At 41.1% G+C, this 25754-nt stretch overlaps 1 protein-coding gene across 1 annotated transcript in view; it reads left to right on the top strand.

The window, feature by feature from the left end:
• LOC122557826 (low-density lipoprotein receptor-related protein 5) overlaps positions 1 to 25754 on the top strand; it is a 222221-nt gene that overhangs the window by 91247 nt on the left and 105220 nt on the right. Inside the window, exon 5 of the mRNA XM_087996571.1 lies at positions 12880 to 13011. Within this exon, the coding sequence (XP_087852697.1) occupies positions 12880 to 13011 (132 nt within the window). The remainder of the gene's footprint in view (positions 1 to 12879; positions 13012 to 25754) is intronic.

Raw genomic sequence — 25754 nt, 5'->3', positions numbered from 1 at the left:
CCTATCTGTCCCCCTAACTATGGAGTCCCCAGTGACTCCTGCTCTGCTCCTCTTCCCCTTTCCCTTCTGAGCAGCAGGGACAGACTCTGTGCCAGAGCCCTGTACCCTACTGCAAGAACAGTGGGTACAATGCCACCTAAATCTGCCTCTCCAAGCCACTCACCATCCTGCTTTGGAAATACATAAGTATTTTCAGTGTTTTTGCGACAAAAATCCAGGAACTCCCACAATGTTTTAGAGGGGGTCAAAAAGGCAGCTCACCTTCTCATGGGCAACTAGGGATGGACAATAAATAATACCCATATCCCATTGATGAATAAAGGAAAAATTACTCATCCTTTTTTGGTAATTTTGTAAAGCCTGGTTTAATTGGCTCCTTTTTGAAACATAAATTTATTTGGAACTGGAAGAAAGGTATCCACAAGAGAAGGCATGCTTTTTGAATTAACCTTATAGCGACCACCAAAGGGGTTGATGAAGAAAGGAGGGAAGCCAAGGGAAGTTCGTCCCTCCCAACACAGGAGCTAATGGTTTGGGATATCCCATTTTGGAACTGGATTAAAATTGAGGAACCTCAAGAGGTCTGCACATAACGCTACCATACACCTGGTTATATGACCTTTCATTTTTCATATCAGTGTCTTTAGTCTTTGATTCCCAAAAGTAGACGCATTGCATAATGACACTCCTGTTGCTGGAATGTTCAATTATCATTTGAGACTAATCATTTTCTCTTTATTCTAGCTGGGCCAGCTTTTATTGTCCACCCCATGAAAGTTGTCCAAAATGTTAAGCTAAGTATACTGTAAAATTAGGGCTAGTCTGTAGCACAGGTTCCATTTGTATAAACACTGAAGAGTTACTAGCTGTGATCAGAATGTGAAAGAAATGCTCCCTACTTCCACTTCTGAGTTTTCAGCAAAACTATAACCCGTGGTCAGTAGAAATACCTTCTGCAAATCTCCTCCTGTGGTTTTATCCAAGGAAATGCTCAGCACTCATGCTTGCCTAATAATTTCAACATTGTCTGGTGCTTAAATTGAATTGTGGCAAGACAAATGTGAATGTTAGAAGGAGATTCATATCTGCTTGCATCGTGTTTGAAAATGGATGATGTTTATATGCGTGTGTGTATATTTTATACACACACAAGTCATTTCAGGTTGCAGGGCAGGTTTGCAAAGTTTTTAATAAAGAACATTGGATCTTGTGTTTTATAAGTAGGGACAGAGAGTGCAAAAGCAATTGAGTAATGACAATCTCATAAGAAACTCTGGTTCAGCCTTAACTGGAACATCTTGTTTTCAGAAAGGGAATGATGACCTCTGAGAGAAAAGCAGAATGAAGCTGGCTCCAGGGATGAGGAACTTCAGAAAATTGGATTGATTGGATATTCTTGGGTTGGTTTTCAAGGAGAGGAGGAGATTGAGAGGAGGTTTGATAGTGATGTCCAAGATCAAGTCTGGATAGGTTGGATAGGGAGAAACTGGTCTTGTCCGCAACAAGCAGGAGGGTCTGTAGCAGGTCACTGGAAATGTTGGTTGTATCAGGTGTTTGCATAATTGGCAGTCATGCAGATGTTTTCTACATTATACGAATATCCAAATTGCACGATGATGGATGGGACAATGACATGCACAAAAATGGGCCCAAATTCTGATGGCACAGCTCAGGTCACGACCTTTAACTCATCGTAAACTGAAGGACCAGCTGATTTAAATATAGATGGAAGCACAGGGTCTGAATCTAGCCTTATAGCTCAAGGATCCTGCTGTAAGAGAGGCACGCTGGATGAGCTTCACTGACATGGAGCACTGACAACAACCTCAAAGCAAACAGACAGATGGCAGGGGTCATAGCGAAGACCTTGTTGTCAATATCTAAGAATAATTTAAAACTCATGTAGCAATTTTTTACAACTTGACAATTCAGACTAGTAATTGCATCCAAGAAGGATACGTTGATCTGTGTGTGTGTGTGTGTGTGTGCGCGCGTGCACGTGTGCTCATTGTGAGAGAGAGAGAGAGAGAGATCATTGTGAGAGTATGATGGCAACCATGTTAGGGTATGCAAAATACAAGTAATACGGCCCCTGTTGTTCAAACGAGAACGGAGATGTACAACTGGTATGTCTTCACATTGCCATCCTTTCCAGCCAGCTCCCTCAGACACCTTTTGTCTTGAGAAACGTATGATCACACAATGCAGCCAATACCCTCAGACTGATGTCAGCTAGACTTCTGGTGTGAATGGCAAAATTCTCAAGATGCACTTGAGATAATACCAACTTGAAAATCATGCTTGGGTAACTTATGAAGGTTTGATGTTGATGAGTTAAGGTAAAAATTGGAAACCTCAAAGTCTTTCTGGCTCTCTCCCCATCTTTCTCTTTCCTTTCTTTCTTTCTTTTGCTCTTTCTCTTGTTCTCTCTCTGTTTCTCTTTCTCGCTCTTTCTCTTGCTTTTTCTCTCTCTTTCTCTTTCTCTCTGTCTCTCTCTCTCTCACGCTGTCTGTCTCTCTGTCTTTCTTTCTCTCTCTCTCTCTCTCTCTCTCTCTCTCTCTCTCTCTCACTCTCTCTCTCTCCCTCTTTATCACTTTCTGGCTTTCTATCGTTTTTTATTTCTCTCTCGCTTTCTTTCTGTCTCTTTCTTTCGCTCTCTCTTTTTCACTTTCTCTCTCGCACTCTTCTTTCACTCTTCTCTTTGTCTTTCTCCTTTTCTCTCTCTCTCCATCTCTCTGTCTCCCCCTCTATCTCTGTCTCTTTCTCTTTTTTGCCCTCCCTCTCCTCCCCTCTCCTCCCCTCTCCTCCCCTCTCCTCCACTCCCCTCTCCTCCACTCCCCTCTGCTCCCCTCCACTCCCCTCCCCTCCCCTCTCCTCCCCTATCCTCCCCTCCCTTCCCCCCCCCCTCCCCTCCCCCCTCTCCTCCACTCCCCTCTCCTCCACTCCCCTCTGCTACCCTCCACTCCCCTCCCCTCTCCTCCCCTATCCTCCCCTCCCCCCTCCCCTCCCCCCTCCCCTCCCCCCTCCCCTCCCCCCTCCCCTCCCCCCTCCCCTCCCCTCCCCTCCCCTCCCCTCCCCTCCCCTCCCCTCTCCTCCCCTCTCCTCCCCTCTCCTCCCCTCTCCTCCCCTCTCCTCCCCTCTCCTCCCCTCTCCTCCCCTCTCTTTCCCTCTCTTTCCCTCTCCTCCCCCTCTCTCTTTCTCTTTCTCTCTATCTCTTTTTGCACTCTCTCTCTCGCTATCTCTCTTTCGCTCTCTCTCTTTTTATTTCTCTTTCTCTCTCTTTTTCTCTTTCTCCCTTTCTCTCTCGCTCTTTCCCTTTCAATCTCTTTATCCTTCTTTCTCTCTTTCGCTCTCTCTCGTGCTTTCTGTCTCACTCTCTCTCGCTTTCACTCTCGCCTGCTCTCTCTTTCGTTTTTTTCTCTCGCTTTCTCTTTTTCACACTCTCTCTCTTTTGCGCTCGCACTCTATCTCTTTCTTTCACGCTCTCTTTTTATTTCTTTTTCTCTCTTTTTCTCTTTCGTGTTCTCTCTCTTTTTCTCTTTTTTTTCTCTCTCTCTTTCTCTTTCCCTTTCTCGCTCTTTTTCTCTTTTCCCTTTCTCTTTTTTCTCTTTCTCTCTCTCTTTTTCTCCTTCTCTTTCTCTGTTTCTTTCTCTCTCACTTTCTGTCGCACTCTCTCACTTTTTGGCTCTCTTTCATAGAGTCATAGAGATGTACAGCATGGAAACAGACCCTTCGGTCCAACACGTCCATGCCGACTGGATATCCCAACCCAATCTAGTCCCACCTGCCAGCACCCGACCCATATCCCTCCAAATCCTTCCTATTCATATACCCATCCAAATGCCTCTTAACTGTTGCAATTGTACCAGCCTCCACCACTTCCTCTGGCAGCTTATTAAATGCACGTACCACCCTCTGTGTGAAAAAGTTGCCTCTTAGGTCTCTTTTATATCTTTCCCCTCTCACCCTAAACCTATGCCCTCTAGTTCTGGACTCCCTGACCCCAGGGAAAAGACTTTGCCTATTTACCCTATCCATGCCCCTCATAATTTTGTAAACCTCTATAAGCTCACCCCTCAGCCTCCAACGCTCCAGGGAAAATAGCCCCAGCCTGTTCAGCCTCTCCCTATAGCTCAAATCCTCCAACCCTGGCAATATCCTTGTAAGTCTTTTCTGAACCCTTTCAAGTTTCACAATATCTTTCCGATAGGAAGGAGACCAGAATTGCACGCAATATTCCAACAGTGGCCTAACCAATGTCCTGTACAGCCGCAACATGACCTCCCAACTCCTGTACTCAGTACTCTGACCAATAAAAGAAAGCATACCAAAGGCCGCCTTCACTATCCTATCTACCTGCGACTCCACTTTCAAAGAGTTATGAACCTGCATTCCAAGGTCTCTTTGTTCAGCCACACTCCCTGGTACCTTACCATTAAGTGTATAAGTCCTGCTAAGATTTGCTTTCCCAAAATGCAGCACCTTGTATTTATCTGAATTAAACTCCATCTGCCACTTCTCAGCCCATTGGCTCATTTGGTCTAGATCCTGTTGTAATCTGAGGTAACCCTCTTCGCTGTCCACTACACCTCCAATTTTCGTGTCGTCTGCAAACTTACTAACTGTACCTCTTATGCTCACATCCAAATCATTTATGTAAATGACAAAAAGTAGAGGACCCAGCACCGATCTTTGTGGCACTCCACTGGTCACAGGCCTCCAGTCTGAAAAGCAACCCTCCACCATGACCCTCTGTCTTCTACCTTTGAGCCAGTTCTGCATCTAAATGGCTACTTCTCCCTGTATTCCGTGAGATCTAACCTTGCTAATCAGTCTGCCATGGGGAACCTTGTCGAACACCTTACTGAAGTCCATATAGATCACATCTACCGCTCTGCCTTCATCAATCCACTTTGTTACTTCTGCTCTCTCTTTCACGCTGTCTCTCTTTCGCGCTGTCGCTCTTTCGCGCTCTATTTCACTTTCTCTTTTCCATTTTTTTCTCTTTTTCTCTCTCTATCTTTCTGTCTCTTTTGCGCTCACTCTCTATCTCTCTCTTTCACTCGCTTTCTCTCTCTCTCTCTCTCTCTCGCTTTCTGTCTCTCGCACTCATTTTCTGTCTCTTACTCTCCCTTTCTGTCTCTCTCCCTTTTTCTCTCTCTCTCCCTCTTTTTCTCTTTCACTTTCTCTCTGTCTTTCTCTCTCTCTCTCTTTCACGCTCGCTCTCTATCTCTCTCTTTTGCTCTCTCTTTTTATTTCTCTCTCTTTTGCTGTCTCTTTTTATTTCTCTTTCTTTCTCTCTCTCCCCCGCGCTCTCTCCCCCGCGCTCTCTCCCCCATGCGCATGCTAGCTCTCTATCTCTCCTCTCTTTCCCTCTCTCGCTTTCTGTCTCACACTTTTTTTTGGCTCTCTTTTGCTCTCTGTCTTGCGCTTTTGCTCTCTCTCTTGCGCTTTTGCTCTCTCGCGCTTTCGCTCTTGCACGCTTTCTCTCTCTATCTCTTTGTCTCTTTTTCACTCTTTCATGCTCTCCTTTTAGATCTCTTTTTTCTCTTTCTCTTTCTCTCTCTGTCATTCTCTTTCACACTTTATCTTTATCTCTTTCTCTCTCTCTTTCGCTCGCTCGCTTTTGCTCTCTCTCTTGTTCTCTTTCTCTCTTTTTCACTCTCTCTCTTTGTCACTCTCTTTTTCACCCCCTCTCTTTCCTGCTCACACTCTCTCTCCCTTTCTCTTTCACTGTCTATTTTTCTCTCTCTCTTTCTCTCTCTCTTTTTTCTCTCTCCCCCCCACCCCCCCCTCTGTTTCATGCTCTCTTTTTGGCTTTCTTTCACCCTCGCTTTTGCACCATCTCTTATCTTTCTCTCTCTCTCTCTTTTGCTCTCTCTTTCTGTTTCTTTCTCTCTCTCTTTCTTTCTTTCTTTCTTTCTTTCTTTCCCTTTCCTTTTCTCTCTCTCTTGCTCTTTCTCACATTCTCTCTTTCTCTCGCTCTCTCTTTTTGTCTTTCTCTCGCTCTCTGTGTCTCTCTCTCTCTTTCCCTTTTTCTCTCTCTCTTTCTCTCTGTCTTTTTATGTCTCATTCTGTCTCTTTTGCTCCCTCTCTCTTTCTCCCTCTCTCTGTCTTTTTCACTCTCTCTTTTGCGCTTTCTCTTTCTCTCTCTCTTAGTTTCTTGCTCCCTCTCTCTCTCTCTCTCTTGCTCTCTTCCTCTCTCTTGCTTTCTCTCCCTTTTCTCTCTCTCCCTCTCTCTCCCCCTCCCCCTCTCCCCTCCCCCTCTCCCCTCCCCCTCTCCCCTCCCCCTCTCCCCTCCCCCTCTCCCCTCCCCCTCTCCCCTCCCCCTCTCCCCTCCCCCTCTCCCCTCCCCCTCTCCCCTCCCCCTCTCCCTCTCCCCTCCCCCTCTCCCTCTCCCCTCCCCCTCTCCCCTCCCCCCTCCTCTCTCTCCCCTCCTCTCTCTCCCCTCCTCTCTCTCCCCTCCTCTCTCTCCCCTCCTCTCTCTCCCCTCCTCTCTCTCTCTCTCTCCCCCCCTCTCTCTTTCTCGCTTGCTTTCTCACTTTCTCTCCCTCTTTTCTCTCCCTCTCTTTCTGTCTCTCCCTCTGTCTTTCTGTCTCTCCCTCCTTCCCTTTCTGTCTCTCTCTTTTGCTCTCTGTCTTCTGCTCTCTTTCTCTCTATCTCTTTTGCTCTCTTTCTCTTTCTCTCTCCCACTTTCTCCCCCCTCTCTTTTGCGTTCCCTCTCTCTCTTTCATGCTCCATCTTTCACTCTCTGTCTCTCTTGCCCTTTTTTCTTTCTCCTCCTCTCTCTCTCTCTCCTTTTCTCTTGCTCTCTCTTTTTTTTCTCTCTCTTACTCTCTCTCGCTCTGTGCCTGTCTTGCTTTCTCTGTCTCGCTGTCTTTCTCTCTCGTGCGTTGCGCTGTCTTTTTCTATTTCTCCTCTCTCTCTCTCTTTCTCTCTCTCTTTCTCCTTCTCTCGCTCTCCCTTTTTCTCTCGCTGTCTCTTGTCTAGCTCTGTCTCTTTCATGCTCTCTTTTTCTCTCTCTCTCTTTCTTGCTGTCTCTTGTTCTTTCTCTTTATTCTCTCTTTCGCGCTCTTTGTCTCATGCACTTTTTCCTCTCATGCTCTCTTGCTCTCGTGCTGTTGTTTCTTTCTTTCCTTCTCTCTCTTTTTCTCTTTCTCTCCCTGTCTCTTTCTCTGTCTGTCTCTTTCTGCCTCTCTCACTTCCTCCCGCTTTCTTTTTCTCTCACTTCCTCCCGCTCTCTTTTTCTCTCACTTCCTGCTGCTCTCTCTTTTTTCACTTCCTCCCCTCTCTCTTTTTCTCTCTCTCTGTCTGTCTCTCTGTCTCTCTCTCTGTCTCTCTCTCTGTCTCTCTCTCTGTCTCTCTCTCTCTGTCTCTCTCTCTCTGTCTCTCTCTCTCTGTCTTTCTCTCTCTCTGTCTTTCTCTCTCTCTGTCTTTCTCTCTCTCTGTCTTTCTCTCTCTCTGTCTTTCTCTCTCTCTGTCTCTCTCTGTCTTTCTCTCTCTCTGTCTCTCTTGCTTTTTCATTCTGTTTTCACTTTTTTTCTTTCGTTCGATCTTTCTTTCGTTCTTTCTTTCTCTCTGTCTCTCCCGCCCCTACCTCCTCCCTGCATTAGCTGCTATAGAGCAATAGCTACACCTTTACATTACAGTAATAGAACCTGATAATTCTTTCACTAGCAGTGGAGTATGTGACTGTAATGCCTTCTTTGAATTTGTGATTCAGTTATTGGGATTGTTCATTTCTTCCATGAGCTTTCTGAGTCAATTGAGTCTCACACTGGAGAATTCTTACTTTTACCATTGTGCCAAGGTATGTGCAGAATGCAGCTTTAGCTGTTTATGAATCGTCCGCAGTGAATCTTCCATGAGATGTTGATAATTTCTTGTAAACTTTGGGTTCCAAGCCTCAGGACTGAAAGAGCAATGTTGAAGGTTAAATTTGGAAGTCTAAAAGGGCTTGAGCACTTGAATCTGTGTTGAAGGATGTTGGTGAGGTCCTGATGGATGAGAGAACATGTATTTTATCTGAATCACTGGACATTGCTGAGGGTTCTGACATTGTGGAGCATGGATGGGGAATATTGTGTAATGGTGATCTAGCTTTACTTTTGAAATACTACAAAAATGTGGTTATGTATTCTCTTATTACTTGATTTAGGTCACTATCAGGCTAAAGTCTTTGTGAAGTTGAAACTTTATTGCTGGAACAGCACAGCAGGTCAGGCAGCATCCAGGGAACAGGAGATTCGACGTTTCGGGCAATAAAGTTTCAACTTTGATCTCCAGCATCTGCAGACCTCACTTTCTCCTTAAAGTCTTTGTGAACCCAAGAGAAACATACAAATAAAAACAACCAAGCAATTGTGACACTTTTCTTGGACAGTCTTCAGTAGTTTGTTTAAGAACAATGATTGGTAAATTGATTTCCTGGCAAAACTCAGTGAAATTTGCAAGATTCACAGTGTGCCTATTAGTATCAGCATTTTGTCTGCTCCTACAACCTGTGTACTACCCTGATTTGCCTGTTCCTGGCCAGGCCCATGTAACATTCATTGCAGTTCAGATTTAGCAGATGTGATAGATTGGAGGTTGAACACTGATTTAAAACCAAACAATGCACCCTTGAATTGACTTTTACTTCAGGGTATATTTAAAGTCTTCACTGCTGAAGTAATCTCAAGTTCTTCCATTTCTGCTACAGCTGGAATGCTAATAAAAAGGCTTATTATCTAAATTATAAGCATTTAAGCTTGAAAACTTCTTCTAACTTTGGAATTTTTTTTCCCTGTTCTGTTTCAGCCATCTGAACAGAACATGAGGGTTCAGTTTTCCCCTCCCTGAGGTGGCGAGGTGGGGAGACAATTATGTGAGTTGGCCATTTTTGCCTCCTCAACAATTAAGTTCTAAGGCGGTACGCTGGCTCAGTGGTGAGTAATGTTGCCCCGCAACACCAGGGCCCCAGGTTCGTTTCCAGCCTCAGGTGTCTGACTTTGTGGAGTTTGCACATTCTCCCCGTGTCTGCATGGGTTTGCTCCAGTTTCCTCCCACAATCCAAAGATGTGCGTGTCAGGTGAATTGGCCATGCTAAATTGCCCATAGTGTTAGGTGCATTAGTAAGAGGGAAATAGGTCTGGGTGGGTTACTCTCCGGAGGGTCGGTGTGGACTGATTGGGCCGAAGGGCCTGTTTCCACACTGTAGAGAATCTAATCTAACCTAATCTAAAGTGAGAATGTTTTGCTCAATTCATCAACAAATAAGGTCATATGCTGGTCAATTTAGCGGTCATCTAAAGGCATCAGCTTGTCATTTCTCCAAATAGCTGCCCTTCTGTCAAACGTGAAAGGTGACTTTTTTCCCAACTGTGTAAAGAGGGCAACCTACCTGTCAGTTTAGTAAGAGGAGGTGGGAATGACTCCATTTGCCCCAACTGGATACGAGAAGCCAAGCTTTGGAGAAAAGAATGGCAGCCTCTGAAAGCCTTCCTCCCACAACCCATATGAAGCAAAGGAAAGTGACCTAACTTCTCATGGTTGGATCGCCTGAAGAGTAAGCTCTGATCACTGGTCTTTAGGACTTACCTATCCTGTAACTGACTGATAGCATCTGAGAATCTGGGATAACATTGTTGAGGCCTACCGAAAGTCAGCTTTTAACAAAATCTTAGATGTACAGTACAATAAGCTCTCTTGGTGATGGGGCCAGCAAATTAGTTGCCATCTGACATTCCCACTCCCAACACCTAGTCCTGAGAAAGAGAAAATGACAGTCTTAATATTCAATGCAACATTGCTCAGTTAGAATCTATAAACTGGATCAGACTGCTCATCGAGTCTGCTCTGCCATTCAATCATGGCTGATAAATTTCTCAACCCCATTCTCCTGCTTTCTTCCTGTAACCCTTAATCCCCTTGACAATCAAGAACCTATCTATCTACGTCTTAAATACACTCAATGACCTGGCCTCCACAGCCTTCTGTGGCAATGAATTCCATAGATTCGCCACTCTCTGGCCTTGGAAGTTTCTCCTTCGCTCCGTTCTAAAAGGTCTTCCCTTTACTCTAAGGATCCGAGTGTCTGAAACCAATGGAAACGTCTTCCTAACATCTACTCTGTCCAAGCCATTCAGTATTCCGTATGTTTCACTTAGACCCTCCCACCTCCATCCTTCTAAACTCCATCGAGTATAAACCCAAAGTCCTCAGATATTAAGCCTTTCATTCCTGGGACTATTCTTGTGAACCTCGTCTGAACCTGCTCCAGGGCCAGTACATCCTTCCTGAGATATGGGACCCAAAATTGTGCACAATACTCCAAATGTTGCCTGACCAGAGTCTTGCAGAGCCTCAAAAGTACATCCCTGCTTTTATATTCAAATCCTCTCGAAATAAATGCCATCATTGCATTTGCCTTCCTAACTACTGACTGAACCTGCAAGTTTACTTTGAGAGAATCCTGGACTAGAACTCCCAAGTCTCTTTGCGCTTCAGACTTCTGAATCTTCTTCCCATTTAGAAAATAGTTCATGCCTCTATTCTTTCTACTAAAGTGCATTTTCCATTAAACGCATAAAAAGCTAAAATTGTCTCTTGTAGAAGTTTTCAAATTTATCTTCAAGAGCAACAATGAAGCAAAGTGCAGGGATCATAAACTGTTAAAACTTTGCTTTGCTTTATGTTTGTATTTTCATCCTCCCCCAGCCATTTATATTCCAATATCAAAATGTGTGCATGATGGCTAGTACGGAAAGCTAATTAAAAACCAAGAATTGTGCCAACACTTGCTTCCCGTGCAAATCCTAGCACGATCAACCCCAAAAATCCCCTTCATTTTGTGTAGCATAACACTTTGGTGGTGAAATTCAAATTCCTCTTATAATGAAGTAACCAGAGAACTGTCTCTAATTAATGACCTGCCAATGAAAACTAACTCTTAGGAATCGTGTTTATTAATGATTCATTAATGTTCTGCTAACTGAGGAAAAACGCAACTCATCTTGTGTTAGATCTTGTGGACGTGTTTCCTTTAAGAATGAATTTTAAATTCCCTTCAAAGCAGACTTTGTTTGTGATGTGGTGAAATTTTCAACGCCTGTAAGCTGTTGTGTACGTCAAATAAATTCTCAGTTTAAAAAAATCATACTAAGATCTTTAAGTGAACATGAATGCAATCCAAATCCACTATAGAGAAAACCGCGTCCAAAAAAATTCCAGCACTTCATTTCGTAATTTGGCAATTAAATAAAATTGTTCTTTGTCATGCCACATAAGTCTAATCTCTTTCATCATGCAAGCCTTGAAAACTTTAAGTTTTCTGAGTCACTTGCACTCTTCCTGTTCTTAGGATATTTGAATCTTAATTAGGAAAGTATGGAATAATGGAGCAGAAAATCAAAAAATGCATATGAGTGCAAGCAACAAAGGAACTAAATTATATCTATCTAATCCCATTTTATTTGTAGGATCTGTATAGGAGAATTATATATGTTAGATGCCTCTTCCATTGAAGTTGGGTGGAGGTAATATTTTGTCCTATGTTAAAAATCACACAACACCAGGTTCTCGTCCAACAGGTTTAATTGGAGTGTGATGTAACTGATTGTGATGGGGCCAATCGGGACCTTGGGTTCATGTCACATTACAGGTGATCACCATTGCACTACATACACACACAGATATTCCTACATACACACACTCTCACATACACACAGACAGAGGTACACACAGACATGCACACAGACACCCACACACACCCTTACAGACGCACACACTCCCACACTCACACATGCACCCCCTCACAGACTTAAGACACTCTGCACTCTCTGCACTCACTACACACACACACTTTCTCACACTCAACCCCCACCCCACACAGACAAAGACCCACATGCACACATATATTTTGTGGGGTGAATTTGTACTTGCAGAGTTACATTGCACTTTGCTCAAAAACTGCGTACATTCATGTAGAACTCTGGGCTCAAAAACTGCATGAATTTATGTAAAACTCTGTTATCTCACTTTTTAGATTAGAATCAATCTAAACATCAGGTCATAGACAGAGAACACAGGGGGCTAACACCTTCAACATATTGTCTAGCTATCACCATTGTTAACAGCTTACCCGAGAATGCAACTTTAAAAAAAAGGATCTTGTGATTTACACATGAAAGAAGTGAAACTATCACTGTATTCTAACAGATGAAAGGCTTAACAGACAATCAATTTTTCAATGTATAATTTCAGTTACATCACACTGCAAATTTTTGCTATAAATTCTGTGTTACGATCGAGCCCTCCACAATCACCTGATGAAGGAACGTCGCTCCGAAAGCTAGTGTGCTTCCAATTAAACCTGTTGGACTTTAACCTGGTGTTGTGTGATTTTTAACTTTGTACACCCCAGTCCAACACCGGCATCTCCAGATCATGTTAGATAGCATAAACATTGGCCTCAATTCTCCAGATGGTGGGAGAGTGAGAAATTAGCAAAGGTTTCCCATTACTGATCTCTAAGAAACTCAGAATGTGCATGTGTATAACCAGGATGATGTTTGGGATGTTGCGAAAAAAAAATGTTTAGCAGTCCATTTGCATTTATTGCATTTGTTAATGAAAGAGGAGAGAGCCACTGAACAGTGAATAGAATGAGAAGTTTGGCTGATTGGCCTGTGGTAAGGCCATTGCAGTTTCCTTGTCACTGTCATACACCAACAAAGACTTTGTGATCAGAAAAGATTGGGAGTCCGAAATGGATGATAATGTGATTAATAGTCTCATTTTGTACAGGAGATATAGTTGACTCATCTTAATTTAGGGGTTATGACTGTTTGTTGAATTTCATTTCACCAATGGAAATTATATTCATTTTTCCCTTCACAGTTCATATCCCATGTGATGAAAGTAATGGAGGATGCTCTCATTTATGCCTGCTTTCCCCAAAAGAACCATTCTTCAAATGTGCCTGCCCAACTGGGGTCCAGCTGGAAAAAGATGGAAAAATTTGTAAAAAAGGTACGTGATCTGAATGTTGTGACCAGCTTAATTCTTGACGTTTGGGAGAACAGGAATGAACATATTTTCACTGGTTTGCTTTTGGATGGAACTCATCTTTAGAAATGAAATGACCTTCATCCAAGGTTTGTTTCTGACTTTATTACTTCTCACTTCCTGAGATGATTCTCACCAAATGGCTAAACATAGGATCTAATTTCTTCAAGTGGTCATTCAGAACTATTAAACTTTCTCAAAACCAGCTATCTAAAAAGCAGAATTGCTTGAAAACTAAACGTTTTGGAATGTGCAGTGCACCTTTTAATTTTAACTGAGCAATTTTATTTGTAGAAAGACTTACCTGGACAATTTAGCTAAGTGTCACATGCTGTTGGACACCTGTGTTAACCATTTGAATATCAGTATATTCCCATGCTTAAAGTGATCCCTAATCCCAATTGATCCAGATCAGCCTGAACTATCACTGCCCAATCTGAAATTCAAATCTCTGCAGACTCTTGGTCGCGACACGGCTGGATTCAGGAGTTTTGTAGTAATTTCAAACATTGTTTTAGTGAAGATTCTAGAAACAAAACCGGACTTCTATAAAATCATTTGTCCAATCCAAAGTAGTTTGTTTCAGTGAGACTTATCATGCCAACACTTTAGTTCTGTTACTTGCTCTGATACCTTTCCTAGCACTCATTATTATCCCAATAGTAATATAATTTATTTTTTCATACCTAAAATGGAACTTCAAAATATTGATGTATTCATAACAGACATGGTTTATGAACTAAATCTATTTTGTGGCTTTCTCCAGTTTTTCTTTATTTTCAATCTTGTTATCCTGTCCATAATATTTTGTAAAGTTTTCATGTTTTGATTCAATTTTAAAAACGTGATATTTTCTGAGAACATTCAAATTGACACCTTGGCAGTCTTGAATTTTATTGTATACATTGCTTGTGTCCTTATTATTTTTAGAAGTTTTATTTTGCATTAATAGCTTTAATGCTGTAAATTTTGACTGAAAATGGATTCCTGTTTATGTGTGGAATACATGAACGTTATTGTTGCTGCTAAAGTATCAATAACAAAACTATCATCTGTTGGTAATCCTTATGTAAATAAATAGTCATTGAGAAAAGCAATCACAGAAAGAATAGTATCAATATCGCTGAATAAAAACATGTTTTGTCGAAGCTTTCTGTACTCAACAGGATATTTTGCAAGAATACAAATTCAAGAGGAAAACCAACATTTATACTACATGAGAGGAAAGTGCTGCTTATTAGAGGCATTGCCATAGATAATGCATCTATTAATTGACTGACAGTTCACAATCAGGGTTTGTTAAATTTTAGACCAAGCAGGTTGACTCTGATTGGCATGAGAAATGAGCCAGCGAATGGCTGTCATCTATTTTGTTGAGGCACAGTGCATGTACCTATTCTTTCTGACTTCTAAGAACAGGGCACTGTTTTTTTTATAGATATTTTTATTAGAAATTTAACACTTTTACAAATTTACAAAAATAAACAAAACTCTCAAATATAAACATTGATATACAATTAAATCAAATATACAATAGCCAAAATTTAACAAAAGAAGAGAAAAAAAAATACTGAAAAAGAAAAAAAAAACTCAACTATCTACTAATCTAACCTATAACTAACCAGAGTGTACATTTAAGTCTCTGACATGCTCGGAATGTGTTAACATCAGATGTAATAAAACCCGTATTCGTGCGGGATTCCTCTCCTAAGGGGCCCCGGACCAGCCAGGTTTGTAATCTCAATTAAATAAAAGCCCTTGTTAGGATAGCCGAGATATCTGTATTTATGTAATTCAAGAAGGGCTGCCATATTTTATAAAATAATTCGTCGGTGCACCATATTTGTAAGGAAGTCAAGGGGAATACATTCCATAATTAATCTGTGCCAATTTGAAAGTCCAGGGAGGCGCTCAGCCACCCAGTTCACCAAAATATTCTTCCTTGCACAGAAAGAAAGAATAGAAAATAGTCTCTTCCCGTACATGTCCAGTGAGGGAAAGTTCGAAAAGCCCAAAAGGAGAGCTACAGGGTCACTTTAATTTCCGTTCCTAAAATTTCTGTCAGGGTACTTGCTATTTTAGTCCAATATCTACGGATCTTATGACAGGTCCATAGGCAATGTACAAGAGTGCCCACCTCTATTTTGCATTTGGGACACATTGGAGATGCTCCTGCCTTAAATTTTGCCAGTCGAACCGGTGCTATATGGGCCCTATGAAGTATCTTCAGCTGGATAGCCTGGGTTCTGTTACAGATAGTAATTCTTCTAGCGTTTTCCCAAATATCATTCCACGTTTCTATAGAGATTTCTAGTCCCAAATCCTGATCCCATGTTTTAAGCAGATTATCCATATCTCTGGATACTCTATCATGTAGTAAATGATAAATAGTACTGACGGAAGATACCCCCACTGGTCGTAGGACACTACATTCTCTATCTGATTTATAAAGACTATCTAATAACGTAGTCGTCTTCTGTATATAATCTCGAAATTGGAAGTATCGAAAGAGGTCTCCATTAGGTAATCCGAATTTCTGACGCAGCTGTTCAAAAGACATCAGGACCCCATCCTTAAATAGGTCCCCTAGACATGAGATACCCCTGGATCTCCAGAGTTTAAAAGTGGCGTCTGTAAATCCCGGTTGGAATCCCCATGCTCCCACTATCAGTGTATAGGGGGATGTTTTATGTGAATTGCCCTCATTTTGCCGCATTATATTCCAAGCCTTAATTGTGTTTAGTATTATAGGGTTTTTACAGTGATCTGTAATGATTTTCCTCTTGTCTGGAAATAAAAGGTTAATAAGTGGGTATTTTTCTTGAGAGGCTTCGATGTCCAACCAGATTGATTGTGGATCAGACAAGACCCAATCAGCTATGTAACTTAATAGGGAACTTAACTGATATTTCCTAAAGTCTGGGAAGTCCAATCCTCCCCTTGTCTGTGGAAGCTGTAGCCTCTTCAGCTTAATGAGGGGCTGCCTATGATTCCAGATAAAGGAACCCAGCCAGCCATATAATTTACATAAAGCTGTCCTCGGCAGCATCACCGGAAGCATTCTCATAGGATATAGGAGACGGGGCAGGACATTAATTTTGATTAGTGCTATTCTACCCAACCAGGAAATTGGAAGGTCTCCCCATCGCTGGAGGTCCTGCCTTATCCTTTCCAGTAAATGCACAAAATTAGCCTTGTATAACTGACCAAATACTGGGGTAATAAAAATGCCTAAATATAAAAAACCCTCCAGGGACCAACAAAAGGGAAAAAGGGATCCATCCACTAAGTGGGGTGTCATAGCAAGGCCACCCATTGGCATAGCCTCCGATTTTGAAAAATTAATTTTATAGCCTGAGAATGCGCTAAATGTATTAATAACTTAGATTAGGTGAGGTACGGACATCAGAGGATTACTGAGGAATAGAAGAACATCATCTGCATAAAGGGTAATTTTATGTTTACCTGTACCAATTCTCGGGGCCGTTATATTAGGATCGGCTCGTATAGCTTCTGCTAGTGGTTCAATTATTAGCGTAAATAACAATGGCGAGAGGGGACATCCCTGATGGCAGCCCCTACCCACACTGAAGCTATCCGAACCTAATCCATTGGTAACCACAACTGCTTTGGGATCACTATATAATGTTGAGACCCATTTGGTAAACACCTGTCCAACACCAAACCTTTCCAATGTGTAAAACAAATATTACTATTCAACCCTATCAAATGCCTTTTCCGCGTCTAATGAAACTACTACTCCTGGTATCTTTCCCTGATGGCAGGCTTGAATCATATTCAAAACCCTTCTAATATTATTGGATGATCTACAGCCCTTAATAAACCCTGTCTGATCCCCCGTTATAATATGTGGCAGTACCCTTTCTAGTCTCAGTGCTAACGTTTTAGAAAGGATTTTAAAATCTACATTTAGCAAGGATATTGGTCTATATGATGTACAATCTTCTGGATCCTTTCCTTTTTTAAGGATAAGAGAGATATTTGCCTCTTTCAGCGAAGGCGGGAGACAGCCCTGACTATATGCATAGTTATACATGTCCATAAGTGGACCAGCCAATATTTCTGTAAATTCTTTATAGAATTCAGCTTGAAAACCATCTGGACCCGGTGTCTTACCACTCTTAAGTTGCCTAATTGCATCAAGTATTTCTTGGACTGTTAGAGGAGCATTTAGGACCGATACCTGTTCCGGAGTTAAGCCTGGAAAGGTCAAATTTTTAAAAAATGACTGCATCCTCCTCGTCCTATCTTCACAATCCTGCGATTTACATAACTGAGAATAAAATTCTCTAAAGATCGCATTAATCTTTTTATGATCATGAGTCAGAATACCCGTACTTTCCTTGATAGATGTAATAGTCTGAGGGGCCTTTTTTTTCTTTGCAAGAAATGCTAAGTATCTACCCGGTTTGTCGCCATATTCATATAACCTTTCTTTTGCAAATAATATTTCCCTCTTAGCCGTTTGAGTAAGCGTAGTGTTTCGAGCTTTCCTAAGAGCCGTAATCCTTTGCAATTTAATAATAGAAGGTCTATCAGTGTATGCTGTTTCAGCTGCTTTTAAGCGAGCTTCAAGCAGACGCTTTTGTTCTCCCTTCAATTTCTTCTGGGTCGCTGAGTAGGAGATGATCAAAGCTCGCGTGTTAGCTTTGATGGTCTCCCACATCATTGATGGGTTGCTAGCTGTACCTGAATTAATTTCTAAAAAAGTTTTAAATTCTTGAGAGAAGTACTTTACAAATTTACTATCTTTCATTAGGAAGGGGTCCATACGCCAATGCCGAGGGGATGTCCCATTGTTCCTCGCCTTAGTTTCCATATATACAGCAGCGTGGTCAGAAATTGCTATACTACCTATTTTACAGGATGATCTAGAATTTAAAAAAATCGAGGGGGCAAAAAACGTATCAATTCTAGTATGACATTTATGTGGATTGGAGTAGAAAGAAAAGTCTCTGCCCTGTGGATGAAGACATCAATTGTCTAGATCTGGGAGATACTCCTGCAGTACTCTTGGGAATCCTATCTATTTCCGGATCCATAATACAATTAAAGTCTCCCCCTATAATTGTAGGATGGGCACCAAAAGCTTCTGTTATAAATTTAAAGGGGTGTGCTGGGGGGCAGTACAAATTTAAAATCCCATATTCCTCTCCATTTATGAGGGTTTTAATCAAAATATATCGTCCAGATTCGTCTTTTATCGCTTTAGGATTTTGAAAGGGGAATTCTTCTGAACAAGAATAACAACTCCCCTGCTTTTTGAGCGAAAAGAAGAAAAAAGGCCTGATCAAATCCACCCTGTCATAATTTCAAGTGTTCTTTATCTTTCCTTCTTAAGATTTGATAATATTTTCTTCCTTTTGACTGGCGAATTACTCCCCTTGACATTCCAGGTGCACCACTTAACCGACTGATCAACCATAATCATCTGGGCAAATCCGAGACTCCTCGGGAGGGGAAACCCTATCCAGAACATCCCAAGCATAGAGCATATAAAATTCACAAAAATAAAGCCTCTCTAATACACACACTCACACCAATACAATAAAAAACTATTTCTAAATAAAAAAAAAATAAAACGTATCCCCCTTGTTCCCAGGGGGTGTCACTTCCTCTCCAAAAGTCCATCATATCCTCTCCCAACCAATGCCCCACCCTTGACCCAGGCACTCCTCAATAAAATGAGGAGAATTCAGATATAATACAAAGCTAGAGTTAACAGTGAGCACCCTACCCCCACCCATACCAACACCTGGATATATTTGGTAATGTTAATACCATATATAAACATTTAACTATAAAATTACAACCTCAGCAAATAATAATTAGATATACTAATACAAAATAACAAGGGAGAAACAACCCCGCTCCTAAAGACAGAGGTAGAATTGAATAAGGTAACCACCTCCCCCCACCAACATTATATACACACACACATATACATACACCCCACATATATATATAAAATAATAAAAGAAAACAACCCCAAGGGGGTGGAGAAAATCAAATCCCTCTCCCCACCCCCCATGATAATATTAATCAGTAAAGTAAGAAAAAAAAAGGGGGGGATATAAACCAAAGCGGGGGAAAGGCAAACCAACATCCATTATGTCTTACAGTTTATCTAAGAGAGTCCAAGAATTCCTTAGCCTTTTCTGGCGATCCGAAGTTATACACGGATCCTTCGTGGTTAAAGCGTAGCGTCGCTGGGTAGCGTAAGGAGTACTGAATATTTAAGTCCCTTAAATGCTTCTTCGCCTCGTCGAATGCCTTCCTCTTTCGGACCAGAGCTGGGGAAAAGTCCTGGAATAACATGATCTTGGATCCTTTATAGATCATAGCTTGGGGGTCTTTTCCAAGATTTCCAGAGGCTTCTAGGAGTATCTGCCTCTCCTTGTAGCTCTGCAGCCGGAACAGGACCGGGCGTGGGCGCTGATTCGAGCCGAGCCCCCGTACTGCGACCCGGTAGGCCCATTCTACCCTTACCTGGCCTGATCCAGCTTCCAGATTTAAAAGCTGTGGCAGCCACTTCTCGAGGAACGCTGTAAGCTGGCCTTCCTCTTCCCGTTCGGAAATATTTTTTCGATGACCTCGATTATCGAGGTCGTCAATGTAATTCTCTAAGGTCCGGACCCGCTGTTCAAGAGTCCGGACCCGATCCACGGCCGATTGCGCTGTAGTTTCAGAGGTCGCGGCCTTTAACTCCGCCCCTCCCACTTGGCGCTCGATTTCCTGGATATCTCGGCCGCGCTGCAGAAGCACGGCCGAGAGTGAGTCCCATCGACTTCCTGATTCTTCGATGAAAGCGTCGATCTTTGCTTCCAGTTTGGAGATCATCTCCACAAGGCTTGTCACTGTAGGTAAGTCCCCTGGGGTGGCTGTGGACGCCTCTGCTGCAGCTGGAGAGGGTGGGGGAGGGGTTCCTCCTTGCTGAGAGCTGCAGGCTCCCTTCTCTTTGGTCATTTTTACTAAATATTAGACTCTTTAAATGTAATACTAAGCAACTAATTAAATTAAACAGCTATTATGAATGATTTGTTGAGTGTGGTGGGGGTGGGTGACCCACTTTACCCAAGTCTTGGGAAGAGCACTATAGACTCAGACTTGCTGGGTCGCCGCCATCTTGGATCTCCCAGGGCACTGTTTTTAACTGTTCCACACATACCTTTGTTATATCGGATTTATTGGTTCTTAACAGTGTATACTGTGTAAATGGACATGAAGGTCCCATGGTTTGGCATGTAGTGTATCATGTGGACTTGGAAAGACTGGGCACTTGTGCGTTGTCATGACAGTGACTAGGGGAGTGAGGGGAGGTGAAGTGTGGAGGTGTGGTAACGGCTCAAGAGCCTGTAAACCAACCAGACCACTTGTACAAAGCCTCAGAAAATCAGAATGGCCTCTTAATCAAAGTGGCAGTATCCTGGCCTAGCGTGATGGTCTCTTGGCGCTGCTTGGTGGTCTCTTGGCAGTTTTGACTTGGACTTCGGCCTTGAAAACTACAGAGAGGTCTCCCAGCCTCGAGGTGAAGCAAGGCACGGAATCGAGTTGCAGATGAGAGGCTAGGTGCCACTTGGAAAGGTTGTTATTCTGAACTACTTCTTTCTTTATTTTGCTGATTTTTTTTTTCCTAACAATTTGTAGTTAAGAATCTGCACCTAGATACCTTTGTACCGAAGATGGGACTGTAAGTGGCGACTTCTAAACTTTGCACTGTGCACATTTGAGTACACGTGACAATAAAGCTGTTCTAATTCTAAACTGGCAACCTCAGTGGACTTGTCCAAACTGTTTCTGTGCCAGTCGACTTGACTCCATCCTGCAGCTGTCCTTGCCTGCCTGCAGTAAAAATTGGATCTGACCAGGTATTTTCTCCTGAGTGAGGAAAAGTTATGTCTCGAGCTACCTATTGCAGTAGCAAAAATCTGGCTCTGTTACCAAATAGATTTTACTAATAGGGGAGGTGCCACGTATTTGAATCCAATTAGTTTTTTTTGTGTGAGGAGGTGAGGGTGTAGTGGTATTATCACTAAACTATAAATCCAGAGACCCAGGTCATGTCTGGGGACCTGGGTTTGAATCCCATGACAGCAGAGAGAGAAATTGAATTAATGTTCCGGGTTCAGTATGATGATTTCAGAAGTACTGGACTAAGGATGTTATGTATGTTTCTCTCTCCACAGATGCTGCCAGACCTCCTGAGTTTCTCCAACATTCTCTGTTTTTGTCCTACATTTATCTAACTAGATATAAACCAGCATTGGTAAAAATTTGAAACCGTTCAATTGCAAGGTGTTGGAGGTACACAAAAATAGAAGGAAAACATTATTTTCTCACCTTTTTCTCAAAATATGTTGTCTCACCTTCCTATAGAAAAATAAATCTTGTAATAACAACAGTCCTTGTGTTTTAAGTTCAAAATGTTGCATGTTCCTTCAATTTATGAGTTGAATATCCTAACAAGAGATCAACATTGTTTGAAAACAAGCATTCGTTATGATGAATGGTGGTTGTTGAGACTCAAGTTCATTGGTGCATCCACATCTTAGCCTGCCTAATGATAAGTGCCAACATTGTGCATTCACTCTAACCTTAACAGCTTCCTGGCATATTAGTTGTAAGTTAAAGCTAAATCACAGATTGTAAAATAAACAACCCCTTCTCAATGCATGCGTCACATTAGGTCCAAGCATAGCACAAATAAATGCTGGAAATTAGTTCCATTCAGTCAGTAAGTATTACAATGTTGACTTTTTTTCCTGCATTTAAATGACAGGAGGGAATAGCTTTGGACCATGTTGTTCACTGCCTATTTCATTATACAGTTGAGTGAGTGGAAAGGACAAGAGTTCCCAGCGGTGTTGACTGAGAATTTGGATGAAACAATGCCACATTGTACTAATCTGATTAACAGATAGACAAATGGGGCAGGAATAGCAAGGAGTTCTGGCAGTGCTTGGAAGGACAGAGACTGCGCTTTACGTTTGTTTGCATTAGGTTGATAAATTGGCACATTTGTTACTATGTTATAAACTGTCTTGTCACCTGTCAAATGTGAAGTGATGCAGAGGAAGATAAAAAAAATCTTTGTCAACACGTGAGAAGTTCTCCTGTTTTTCTTGTCAATCTTGATGGAAATTTTATAAATGTAATTTAACAGGCATTTCAGCATTTCTCTGGAGCATGACTATTAATAAGGCAGCCTCAATCAATAATTTAAAAAAATAATTAAAATAAAGTGGGCAGCTTGCATTGCTCACATTTAACTGTTCAATCTATCAAGTAAAATTTACTCCAAAAAGCAATCAAGTAAAAAACAAAAAGTGAAAACTGTGTCACTTTCACAATATTAGGAATTCCAAAAAGATTTGTTATCTTGAATATTATCCTTCACAGCATTTGAAATAATATTTTTCTGTTGCTCAAGTGGCTCTTTATTTTCCTCTCAGTTTTAAACGTGGATAATTATCTAAGGAATCTTATGTTTTGAAAATATAAAATTATTTTATTAATTATCTAAAAATGTAAATTGTTGTTTGTGTATATTCATGTTCTCATACATTTAAAGATTAAAGACTTCAGGAAGTATTTGAGTTATTTTTCCGTAGGTGCCATATAACCTGATGTTGACTTGTGTTGGTGCTAAAACCTTGAATTCAGTTTGAAGATGTTGCAGTACTGAATCCTGAACTTTAGTTTCTGTAATGAGCACTCCCATGCCATTGCATGAAAATGTGTTGAGGACCTTACTTTATTTGATCTATTGCAGAATTAAACAACAAAATAAAGGTCTCAGTTGATTCCAGACGCTCAGCAATACATTTTAAGTTCTTCTTTTAGCCTATATTAAAATACATTTCTAATTTTTAAATTAACTTTGCTGTTTGTGCCTGAACTTTTACATTATATGCAAGAATTTGATCCATGGTTTGTTCAAACTATTCATTTTGAAAATTTTGACTTTCTGTTCCTGTATGAAGATTGTACTTTAGTTTGAAGCAATTTTATTAGTAGCTTAAATTGTAGCTTCTCGTAGATTTTCACCTTAATATTCCCTTTATTTAGACAGCATGCAAAACATTCTAGATTATACTTGAATACGAACCATTAAAGTATTTTAAAGATTAAGTAAAAGGAATTTAGTTTCAGTTATTTTTCCACTGTCCTCACTTCTATCACTCCAATTCATTCAACACCAGTTTCCCTTTCCACAATTATATTGCCATAAAGCAGCCAAGATGGTGAAAATACTCTTCTATGTAGAACATTGAACAGTATAGCACAGGAACAGGCTTTTCTGCCCACAATGGTGTGCTGAACATCATGACAAATCATACTAATCCCTTCTGCATGCCCATGATCCACATCTCTCCATTCCTTGCTTATTCATGTGCCTATTTAAAAGCCCCTTAAATGGCCGTATCATATTTGCCTTCACCACTACTCCTAGCAGTGTGTTCCACGCACCTACCACTGTGTTTTAAAAATTAAACTTCCCCTCTTACCTTAAATGCATGCCCACCAGAATTAGACATTTCAACTGCAATGTTTTGACAAGCTAGAAAATGAGCTTCTTTTACTAGCCTTTGATTGGAAATTGCAGTCAAAATGCCTTCTGTAGCCAAAACAGGTAGCCTTTTCCTTTTGCTTGTATGATTAAAACATTTGTGCTGTGCCTGACATTTTCTGATTATACGTAGCCAGTTGTTTTCCCAGAAAACCTGTAGTAATCTCTTCATATGAAGTTATGCAACTTATCAATGTAACCTTAAAACAAATTACTATTTTCATGTCAAGTTCTTTTGGTAGAAATGTATAGAGGTAGAATGCACAAAGGCTGTGATTTAATTTTTGAATTCAGATTATAAATAAAATCTTTTTCTAGTTAGATCACATTGAAAATCCACAAATGCCTGGCTTTATCTTTGTGATGTCTGTCACTGCTCTTCCTTGGAATGTTCAATCTCTTAACACTGTCCTAAAATTATTCCTTTGTTTCTTGTTATTGTCGAAACAAATTATGTTTAGAACTAGATACTTTAAACAAAAAAATCTGTATCTTACTGTATTTCACATTTTAACTAAAACTGTATAGTTCACTTGGAGAAAACCCAAGATTAATTGCAGCCATGTCCTTAGTGGTATTGATAGATTATCTGATCATTTCATTGCTGTTCATGTGGCTTGTTGAGCATTTATTGGCTGCTTTGTTTTCTAACACTGCAGCGGTGACTATATTTTATCTAAGAATTGTGTTGACTTTGAAAATGATTTGGTACATCTTGAGATCTTGAAAGATGCTTGTAAATTTTTATAATGAAAGCATGCATTGTGGGCAGCAGGGTGGCTCAGTGGTTAGCACTGCTGCCTCACAGCACCAGGGTCCCAGGTTCGATTCCAGCCTCGGGCGACTGTCTATGTCGAGTTTGCACATTCTTCCTGTGTTTGCGTGGGTTTCCTCCGGGTGCTCCGGTTTCCTCCCACAGTTCAAAGATGTGCAGGCCAGGTGAATTGGCCATGTTAAATTGCCCCATTGTGTTAGGTGCATTAGTCAGAGGGAAATGGGTCTGGGCTGGTTACTCTTCGGAGGGTCGGTGTGGACTGGTTGAGCCAAAGGGCTTGTGTCCACACTGTAGGGGAATCTAATCTAAAAAAATGGCACTTTTAAAACCTGCTAATAGTAATAAACATGGGTGAATTATTACTGTTTCTCATCAGTGAGTCCATTGCATTACCATCGAATGTGTATGTTCTTGTGTTTTGCAATTTTTCAAAATCCCCTTAATGCCTCCAGCTAGCTAGTAGAGCATTCAACTGACAAAATGTTGCCAGAAAAAGTCACTTTAATCTTTTTCCAACAGAATAAATAATTGTCAAGATGAAAGAATGCTAGACTTGAGTATGGAGAACGTATGATCAAGCTGATGTGTGAAATGTCCAGGCACAAAATATTACAGATTTAAAATAAGTGTTTTACTCCTGATAAAACCTTTTGGTCAAATGTTATTTATGAAATGATATATTCAAATAAAACTTTTTGATAGTTGAGCTTCATTTATGAAAGGAGTATGTTTTTTAAAAAAGACAGATAAACAATGTCAATCTGACAAAATTATAAACTGTTCAATAAGCCTTTGCAAAATGTATCAAAAACTATGGCCTAAATTGTTCCAAAAATTGTCAATAAATATTAATTTTGGGAATTTCATGCAGGGTTTCTCTCTGCAAGCCCTGAGTTATTTCTCAGTTCTCCACAACTCACTTAATTAAAGATGTACCATGTCTCTATGTGCTGCTGTTGTATTATCTTGCTCACAAAAGGGACCTTCCAGGTGTCCCTCCATATTAAGAAGGCCATTATTAAAGCCCAGCCCAGTGCACTAGGTCAAACAGTGTCAGCTAGGAATTATCCTTTACAATAGATGTCCTGGGAGCAAAACAAATGTGAACAGCTTCAAAATGCATGCAGATGGCATAAGTGATACTTCATTATAAATATGTTGGCATTTTTAATCGTTACCTGTCTGACTGTCCTTGTAGCTGCCATTACAAGAATAGCTATCTGGCCATTTCCCCCATCATCCATCGCAACATAACATCTTGTCATTGTTCAAAGTGGGAGTATCACATGTTGTGAAGCCCTCACAGTTGTTAATGATAACTTTCATTGAACAGCAGGAAAA

This window comes from Chiloscyllium plagiosum, unplaced genomic scaffold, assembly GCF_037043375.1.
Source record: "Chiloscyllium plagiosum isolate Xiang-an unplaced genomic scaffold, Cpla_swu_hap1 HiC_scaffold_18, whole genome shotgun sequence".
Lineage (NCBI taxonomy): Eukaryota > Metazoa > Chordata > Chondrichthyes > Orectolobiformes > Hemiscylliidae > Chiloscyllium > Chiloscyllium plagiosum.
This window is presented reverse-complemented; position numbering and strand designations above follow the sequence as displayed.